The sequence below is a fragment of the Lepidothrix coronata genome, unplaced genomic scaffold (genome assembly GCF_001604755.1).
Source record: "Lepidothrix coronata isolate B3197 unplaced genomic scaffold, Lepidothrix_coronata-1.0 Scaffold2, whole genome shotgun sequence".
In the NCBI taxonomy this organism is placed as follows: Eukaryota; Metazoa; Chordata; class Aves; order Passeriformes; family Pipridae; genus Lepidothrix; species Lepidothrix coronata.
In genome coordinates, this window is record NW_016690182.1 from 14,346,113 (window position 1) to 14,355,957 (window position 9,845).

At 42.8% G+C, this 9,845-nt stretch overlaps 1 protein-coding gene across 1 annotated transcript in view; it reads left to right on the forward strand.

Moving 5' to 3' along the window:
* Positions 1-8,199, forward strand: part of ZDHHC15 (zinc finger DHHC-type containing 15) — a 16,824-nt gene extending 8,625 nt beyond the window's left edge. The window contains 7 exon segments of the mRNA XM_017816658.1: positions 206-299; positions 301-327; positions 1,527-1,659; positions 2,831-2,957; positions 3,566-3,675; positions 5,813-5,895; positions 6,948-8,199. Coding sequence (XP_017672147.1) covers positions 206-299; positions 301-327; positions 1,527-1,659; positions 2,831-2,957; positions 3,566-3,675; positions 5,813-5,856 — 535 coding nt within the window. The 3' untranslated portion in view covers positions 5,857-5,895; positions 6,948-8,199.
* Positions 8,200-9,845: the final 1,646 nt, after the last annotated feature.

The window sequence follows — 9,845 nt, forward strand, 5'->3', positions numbered from 1 at the left end:
TGCTTGTCCTTGGCCCAGCAAGAAGCCTTGGAGTGAAAAGCAGAGACTTGAGTTCTGTTCCATTTTGGCCACTAAGGGGAGCTGCTTCTTGCCAAATTCTGTTGTGTGAGCCAGAGGTTTAATAACCCCCCAAACTGGTCGTGCTCTTTGTGTGACAACCATGTGCTGCACAAATCCTGATTTCAACTTTGCTTTTGTCCTCTAGGGTGAATAACTGCATTGGATTTTCTAACTACAAATTCTTTCTACTGTTCTTAGCCTATTCTTTGTTGTATTGCTTGTATATTGCTGCAACAGTATTTCAAGTATTTCATTAAGTATTGGACAGTAAGTTGTGAAATCTGGTTCCTTTTTCATCTCCTGTGAGTCTCGTGGGGTTTAGTCACTCTTGTTGCTGTTTTGCTCTCAGTCAAGTGGAGGGGCTGCATTTTTCCTGTGAGGTGCTTTCCTGGGCCCTTTTTGAGTCCAAAACTCCCATTATATGTCCAAAATGCACAAAAGCAAGAAGCAAATAGACCTCAGGAATTCCAAACTGTAGACTAGCTTCTGGGAAAGAGGTTATACCCTTTCCCTTTTTGTTTTGTATGTGTGTCTCTCAGAACGTTTGGAATTGATATTGATATGTAACATCCTGACATTTATCTGTACATATTTACTGAAAAGAGAAAAAAAAAGTCAAACCCCCTTGTTCATTTTCTAATCCCCATAGGATTCCTTTCTCAGTTTAAAACTGGACTGAACTGAAGTAGCCTTTTTATTCAGTTGTTGCTGGTCACTCCTATGCAGCAGTGCCAGCTGACAGCTCAGTAAGAGGCTGGCCCTTGGCCTCTAGTTTGTGTCCCCTCAGCTGCTGACTCTGTGTTCAAGTCCCTTAACTTTGCTGGGCATTAATTGTTCCTCAGGCTCAGCAGGGCCCAGCCATGAGCTCTGTGCTGCTCCCATGGGATGAGCAAAGGCTGGGATGTGCCTTTGTTCCCTGCAGGTGCCCAGAGCCTGCCCGTGTGTGCTGCTGGGCACCTCTGCCACTTGGCTCCTCTGCTCTAGAAGGAAATGGGTGTCTCCACCTCTTGTAAGGTCCCACTTGGTTTTTAACCTTTCCCAAGCCCTCTCTGCTCAGTTCTAACACCCCCCATAGCTGCAGCTGTGCAGGCCAGGTTCTCTTGGCTTGCCTCACCTTGCAAGAGGTGCAGAATTTTAGTGTATGCACAGGAAACTCAGCAGAACATAAAGAGGGCTTCAAGAGCTCCTGCCTGCTCGTTTCCCCGTGGGCACAGGGTGTGCTCCTGGTGCCCAGGGGGGAAGGGTGATTGCCCTGCCTCTGCTGCACACCAAGAGTAGTGCTTTGGGTACAGGAGGGGAAATGAACCACCTCATTTCTTTGTCTCTCCTTGGTTTTTATACTAAGGTTGATTTTTGTCTATATGAGTTTGAGTAGTTTTAGAAGCTCTCTTTCTTCTCTCTAAGAATGAAGAATTTCCAGCTTTAATTTGTTCCTATCACTTGTTCTGTGTTGCTTTTCTTTCCAGGGTGAACTGACCAATGGACGTTCCAAATTTCACATCCTTTTCCTTCTCTTCGTGGCAATCATGTTCTTCGTGAGCCTCATGTTTCTGTTTGGATACCATTGCTGGCTCGTTAGCAGAAACAGATCTACCTTAGGTAAAGCTCTTGTGTCCCTCTTCTTTTTGTAAGACACACCAAAGTGCTGTGAGAACCAAAAAAGAAAATAAAAAAGGCATTTGTTCTATTTCTGTGCATTCCTGCTGGCTTATGAGGGAAGGAAGATTTAAGATCTTGGCACAATGCTGCAAAAATTTGTCATTTGAAATTAGTTGTGATTGTTAGCTGGTGTGACAAAAGCACACAGGGAAAGAAAAAGCACAAGGGAAACAAGAGTCTTACAGTGTAAAAGTCCAATTATAAAAATATTATGCATATGTATAACCATGTTTGAAATGAGTGCAGCTTTTCAGGAGTAATAGTTTGTTGTGTTCAGATGCTGGTGTGCATCCTAAACCAGCTTAGTGAAGTTGGGAGACAGTGTCCATTCTCACTGATAAAGGCAAAGAAGTTATGACTGTAAAACCAAAGAAATTATCTAGAACAGAATGATTTTGCCAAGTAGTTTCTTTGTCTTTCCTCAGATAAATGTTGCTCAATTTTTAAAGCTTTTTGGATACAGTTTTATAACAAAAAAGACACTATCAAGAGTGAGCAACTATTCTGGTTTTGTCTAGTTATTAACTTTAAAACTCATTTCTTGGGGCACAGAAGCTCATCTGTCCCAAAGCATCAGACCTGTGCAGCAGCTTCAAAGATAGATCAAATTGTTTCTAAGGCACTCCAGGTTCTCCTCCCCTCTCTTTTTTTAGTTTTGTGCCTCACCATAACAGAGGGTCTATTTGCATTTGTTTGTTCATTATATCATTAATGAATGAGGCAATTTAAATCTCCAGTGCCACTTCTGGAATACTCATTGAAGGCCAACCTGTTTAATTCTGCAGATTTTTTTACTTAGAAATTTTCACCCACTGAATTTCTACAAGTCTCACAGAAAGAATTTTTAACTCTTGTTCTCTAGATTAAACAAACCATTCTTGGTTTGACTGTCCTGTAGTTGTATGACCAAATTCCTGCCTTTGATTGGAAAGTCTTTACAGGCTTTGCAAAATGAGAATGAGCTTTCACTCATTCTCAAACTTTGTAGTGCTGAATCTATATAATCTATTAAATCATGTTGACTTTAGATGGCCACATCATGCACAATCCTGTTTCAGAGACTTTGGCATTGATTTTCATTTTTTTTCACTGAAATTGCATCTGTGTGCAGAGGCTTTCTCAGCTCCGGTGTTTCAAAATGGCCCAGATAAAAATGGATTCAATCTTGGCTTTGTAAAGAATCTCCAGCAAGTGTTTGGAGAAGAAAAAAAGCTCTGGTTGCTGCCTATTGCCTCAAGGTAAGTAATAATCAAGTCAGTGCTAAAAGCTGATACGATTTTTGCCATTTTGTGTATAGGTTTAGGTCACAGGAAAGTGGGGGTTTTATATGTCTTTCAGTAACATCTGACTAAGATTGAGGCCATTTTATCTTGGGTGTCATTGAAACACAAATGTGTGATTTCTGCCCTGAAGAATCTGTGCTATCAATTGATAAAATTTACACCTATGGAATAATTGCTCTGTTTCCATAATTGTTTTCCTTAGTTCCCCCCTCACTTCTACCTGTTAATTTTTTCTGTTTGTTTTGGTTTTTTTTCTGTATCCAATTGATTTGATCAAGTTAGCACATTGAAGTTCTGCTAAAAATTACTTAATTCCAGGCTTTAGATTTGAACTTTTGTTCCCCAGTGAGCTTGAAGGAATTGAGGACCAAAACTGCTCTCTAGTAAAACTTGGCATCTGAGCTGCCATGAAAAATAAACACAGTGCTTTTCAAAGCTGAAATATGATTTTAAGTAAACATGAGAAATAGAAGCAGCAGAAAACTTTGTTTGCAGATAAAATGTGTTGAAATTGTCGTCCTTTGGAGCTGTTTTTCCAGTGTCTCTCTGCCTTTTCCACACAGCCAGGGGGATGGACATTTTTTCCCCATGAGAGCCTCGTGTGAAGCTCGGAACCCTCTCCTGGCAAATGAAGAGCAGTGGGAAGAGGATGGAATAGATGAAGAGCCCCAGGGTAAGGTAACACTGTAGGAAATCAGTTGTGTCCTGACCTACAGTGCCTAATAGATAAACTCAAAGTGATCAAATAAAAGTGGTGTTGGCCGAGTCCCTGGGCAGCTCTGCCTTGACTAATGAGCACAGACTGAAAATAAGCCCTACTTTGGAGTCAACTTTTTTGTTTTCTAGTAGCTTTCTACTTGCAAGTGAATGGACTGAGAGGGTGGTACAAGTTGCAGAGAGAAACTGAGATTGCCACAAACCGAGTGTTGTTACCTGTAAATGTTGTTGCATGCAGTGCAATTATCTAGGACACAAAAAAGGAGAATACTAAGATGTTTTAGAAGTGCAGTTATCTTCTGAGAGTGTGAAAGCAGGCATGCAAACACCTGAGTGCAGGGATACATTTAAGAAGCTCCTTTATACTTTATATCCTATATATCTCCTATATCCTATATATCTCCTATATCCTTTACACTTTATACTTATACTTTATTACAAGAGTAAAGCAGTTCTTTTGATGCTGGATTTGATGTGCTGATCTCCATAGAAAAATAGATGTGCTGGGAGCAGGTCTAGGTGAGCTGCTGTGTTTGTGCAGTCAATTTGATGGGTTTCTGGCATTCAAAGATACCTTTTATGCTGTGGAAATCCTATTATAAACCAGAATTTATATGTATATACATTCTTTGATGGTCTTTGTTGGATGGATCCAAAATCAGTTTAATGATTTTACATTTCTGTGTTTGAAGTTGATTTTTTCCCCCTTGGATGTTTACCTGCAAGCTTTGGTCTTTGGAGAGTACAGGATGTATTGGAAGCTCAGGATTTGTCATTAGTTTCTGCTTACGAGCCCCAGCCCCCTTGTCTGAGGGTTCAGAAATCCTGTCTGCAAGGGCTCCTGGTTTTTCCTGTGGAGCAAGGATGCCATTCACAGGTTCCTTTTAAAATAAAGGTGGTAATCCCACCCTTTTTTTCCCTTTAAGGAATGGTGATAGTGTGAATTAATTCTGAGGTTATTTATAATCCATGGATCAAACATCAGGGACGTGATTTCCATAGTTGTGCCCTTTGTTGCCTCAGAAGAGTTTTCAGGAACTTTGTTGATAAAGTTCTCTTTCAGGGTGTACATTTTAGTCCCACATGCGCAGGATTTCTGTTTGAGACCCTGTGAGGAAGACTTAGCCTTGGGCAAAGGGTAAAAAAGCTTTTGATGTGAACATTTTCCTACCTGTGCTGTGCCATGAGCTCTTTAATCCTCCAGCACAGGCTCTGCTGCTCAGGCTCTGCTCAGATCTCACCTGCAGCTCTTTGTTCAGGTTTTCCATTGCAAAATAAACTGACTTCATGTCCTGCTGGGAAAATCCACTCTCCAGGAGTTTGTCAATAGGACTGAAGAGGCTCATTTCAGCTTTTCTTCAGATGAACTGCTTTAATTGGTTCCTGTCTGTGTGTTAGAAAACTACCTGCTCTTCCTGGTTTGCTCTATACATTTTGGCAGGTACAAGGTAACACAAATTGGTTTTAAAAATACCAGAATTGGCTTTAATAGTAACAAACTAGGGCATCTCTGTGAATTTTTTGTGAGGCTTAAAACAAGTCCTTTAGGAATGAGTCAGAACTTCTTCCAACTTTTACAAAATATAACTTATCTGAATAAATAATTAATTCTTACATATGAAAACATTTGTCAGTGAGATGATTTTTGGCTAGATCAGACCCCAGAATATGATCTGGAGCTTATATGAAGTTCCTCAATTTATAGTGCTTATAAAATAACTGACATTTACAGGCAGTTGAATTAGATGATTGTTATGGTCCCTTCCAGCTGAAATATTCATGTTCCCTCTTAAACAATAGAAGTAAACCATTATAATTGAGTAGTCAGAAAGACCTGAAATGTTACATTAAAACTGAAAGATCTTCATTTGTCTTTGTGTCTTTAAAGCTTGTGACATGGTTATGAAATAAATAAAGCCAATAACAGAGCAATCTCAGTGTGAAAGCAGCTGTTCAGTTATCTCTGACAAGTGGTTGTCTATTTTCATTTGGAATGACTCTTAAAAACACACTTCCATACTTAGTGAAAAATATATTCTCAGCGAGAAAACCAGGTTTACTTACCCCTGACTGCTTTGTTTTTCACTGTACAGGTTCTGGTGAAGCCTCAGCCCTTGTCATAGAAAGGGAGACATAGCAGTGTGACAGTGCAGCCGGGTAAAGCTTGAGCACAAAGGTCAGTGTTCCTTCCTTTCCCTCAAATCCACACTCTGCAGGGAAATGGGGAGGGGCTGTTGGACAGGGTTTGGCTTTAGCAGTGCCATCCCCATGGTGCTTGGACAGTCCCTGAACACTGGGGATGGAGCTGTGATTTCACCAGTATTCCCCAGCTTGCCCAGAAATCCCTGGTTCAAGGGAACCTGAGGGGCAGGGGTGGCTCTCAGCAGCCCTGGCTGGGGGTCGGCCCAGGTAACACCAGAGCCACCAGCACAGTGTGTAGAGGAGGACACAAAGCCTGTAGCTGCTCTGGAAAATGTGGCAGGAACGACTCTTGCACTGACTTGTACAATTCCAAGGTGGGAAGTCTGTGCAGGGATTCATGGAAGGAGTAGGAAGGTGCAGGTGCAGTCTAATGAAAGTTGAGAGCAACCAAGTCGCAGTTGGGAGAAAACGGAAGTGACCTGGAATGTCACAGCAGCTGCTACTCCCTGAGCTATTTTTTTCCACCCTGGAGAAAGGTGGGTACAACAACAGATGACACTGTGGGGAAGATGCTGCTCCCAAAACATTCCCTGGTCTGTAAAGCTGTTCTGCCTTTGAGAATGGGGCACTCATGCAGGGAGCTGCGGGCTCTGTCCTCTGCAGGCTCCAGGAGATATTCTCCCAGAGGAGTGTAACAGGCCGAGATCCAAGGAGTAGGAATCTGCTGTCCCACTTGCAGAAGGTGGGACAGGCAGATGGAATTTACCCCTCTGTTTTCCAGGGGTGTTAATAACTACTGTATGGCAAAGCACTGCCTGGCTGTGCTCACAGACAGGGCACCTCCAGACTTTTGCCCATGGTTTTCTGGCATTTTGTGGATACCAGTCCATTTTCTTCCACTAACAAAAACTCAAAAGTGTTTTTTCTGTCAATAGTGAGGACTGAATTCTGCCCTTCTACTGGGGAGGGAAAACCAGCATTTTCCTTGTTGTTCTTCATGGCTTGAAAACAATCAGTTTTAAAGTCCAGATCAGCCATTGATGCTCATCACAGCAGTGTTATAGGTGCACATTTTTGTTTCCTTAGATTTCAGCTTCCCTCTCAGGAGCCAACACCTTCTCTTGGCATGGACTTCAGTTTTGAGGGGCAGAAAACAAGTGGATCTTCAAGATGAGAAAACGTCCTGAAGTATCACCCAACTGGAGTCTGCATCTGAGAGTGCTTCTCCAGAAATCCTGCTGTCCAGATGGCCCAGGACTTTATAAGTTTCAGTTACAGAGTTAACAGAACAGTTTTATAGAGTGATTGTGGCCAATCTTCTTTGGCCTGCTCTCTTTATTTTATAAATACTATATATTTTTTATGCAAAAAAGGTAAAAATGTTGATGAGAGTGCACTTCCAAAGGCCTTTTCATTTTGCAAACGTCAGGGACTCGAGTTCTTGAAATTCTACCAAGCCATAATATTCTTGGGGATGGTTATTTATTTTGAGGCTGATTCTCCAACTTTCTCTGACATTTTCTACTGTGTTTGAAGTTCTGAGTCAGTTCAGCCCAGTGCGAGACAGACCCAGTTAAATCTGGCACTAAATTGGTAGCTGGGTGTAAGTGTGTTGAAAGAAAAAGTGCTGAACATGCACACTGACATGTGCAGCTGTGAATGCAAATAAAATATTCCCATTGCCAGTATCAAGATTCAAGAATATTGTGGCCATAGATTTTTTTAACTTTTTTTAGGAGGGTGTTATTGTCTTAGAGTTTGGTTACAGTGCTCTTTGCCCAGTCCTACTTGCAGGCACCTAAAATGCAGACAGGAACTGCAGACAGGAACTTCAGACAGTCCAGTTTGCATTAATTCCTAGGGCCAAAATGTCCACTCGTTCCTGGATCGGTGTTTGATGGAAATTTGTGTGTTTGTGGAATCAGAAAGGAAGGTGTGAATTTGAAACACAGGAGTTGGAAATGACAGTGAAAGTTTAGCTCCAACAGTGGTGTTTGGAGTTTACACTCCACACGAAATGTTGAAGAGACAATTGATATATAAAGTTTTTCAGATTTCTTCCCAAACCAGTGCACTGACTGGTGGTTCCAGGGGTTTCAGCACTAGGTGATCAGATTTTTTTTTTTACATTTTGCTCCATTTGCAGGCAAAGGGATATATCCTGGTTCTGTTCTGGGGAAGGGAACTGACCCTCTGGCCAGATTATACGCATTTTTCTAGACTTGACTCTTTTTTTATCTGCATGATTCAGCCCTGGCAGCTCCATCACTCATGTCTGAATTAGGTGCATGCTGACAGTATTAGTGTACTGCCTTTAAGATCATTTGGTACCATTTTCTCTCCCGGTTTTGTGTTTGTTTATCAGCCCATTGGCATTGAGGTGACTGCAGAGGCAGTTGTGCCTGTCAGGAGAAATGACCTGAGAAGTGAGTTTGGTGACAAAGGCTTTGCCTACCTACTAAATCCTTTTTTTTCCCTCTGTTTGCTCTGCTGCTGCTGCCAGTGGGAAGGTGTCTGTGATATGGGAGAGCCTTGCAGAGACTTTCTGCCCTTAGGAGCAGTGTTTCCCTGCTGTGATCCCGCCCTGGGGACAGGGCTCCTCAGCTCTGCAGTTCTGTGCAGAGCAGGCAGGGATCTCTGGAGTGTCTTGCTGCTGAATTGGGTTGTGAGGGGTCAGGGTGGGCTCCCCTAGGCTCGGGGTGGTTTGTCTGTGTCCTCACAGTGCTCTTGAACACTCAAAATGTTCCTGCTTCAGTCACCGGAGCCCTGGCCATGGGGTGGCTGTCACAAAACGGCTCTCCAGTGTTTCTCCTGCCCATCTAAACCTGCATTTCTAATGTAAATCTCGAGTTGGACCTTCCCCTGCGTGTGATGAAAGATGGCAGCAGAATTAATCACCTCATTTCTGGTAAAACGTGCTCTGGAGGGGGAGTTTGAGAGGACAGTGGCAGCTAAACACAACAGGAAATGTGCAGAAATTTAGCACCAACAGAGGTGCTATTTGTGCCTTCAAAAACTCAAAATTCCTTGTGTAGAAAACCAGGAAGAAGATCTGGGGACTTCCTGTTCCATTCTGTCAGCTGAAGTGTATTTTTCAGAGCTGTGTGGATTTACAGGAGTTTTCTGAGCAGGTTCCTGTGTCCTTCCTGGGTTTGGTTCTGGTTACAGCTGTGTCTTTGAGCTGTTTCTCTGCCAGGCAGCAGCAGCAGCAGAGCTGCCCACGAGCTCTGCAGGCACCATCCCTGCCTGCTCCTGCTGCAGCACTGCTCACTTGGCAGTACAAAAAATCAGGTTTCGTCTTCTAATAATTATTAAACCAGATGTCACATTACGCACTCCGAAAAAAAAGCTTATTTCACTACTGGGAACTACCAAGCTCAGATTTAGAAGCAATTTTAAACATTTCCAAGTAACTTTTATTCAATTTTTTTTCTTGTAAATAGTTATGGCCAATTCTTCCCTTTCCTTAAAAGCAGCTCAGCCCCCTGTGGTTGTAAAAAATCTCTTGCTCAGGTAGAAAAAATACAGTTTAATCACTTCAGAACCACTCCCCATCAATATCCACATCAGGTGTTGGAAAGCTTCAGGAGATGGGAAACAAACACAAAAGCTGTGTAAAAATGAGGCAGAACAAACCAAGGGAGACCCACATGTCTGAGTGACTGAACAAGCTCCATTTTGTTCCCTTCTCCTCACTGAAGGTGATATCCTTGTGTTACCCTGGCATTTGTCTGTTTGTGCACTGGCAAACAGCAGTTGCTCAGCTGCTGTGGTCACTGCTGCAGGTGCTCAGAGGGAAGGTACTTGGCCCAGTGCAGGGCAGGTTTTTTAACCTGCAAATGGCTCTTTAAGGGATACACCTACTGCAACACCTCCTTTGTTTCCCATCCCCATCCTCATCCAGAGGCTCTCCACCAGCAGCCCTGACTGTGAGGGCAGTGTCATCAAACCTGTCCCTTACCTGCCCCACCAGCCCCTCCTGAG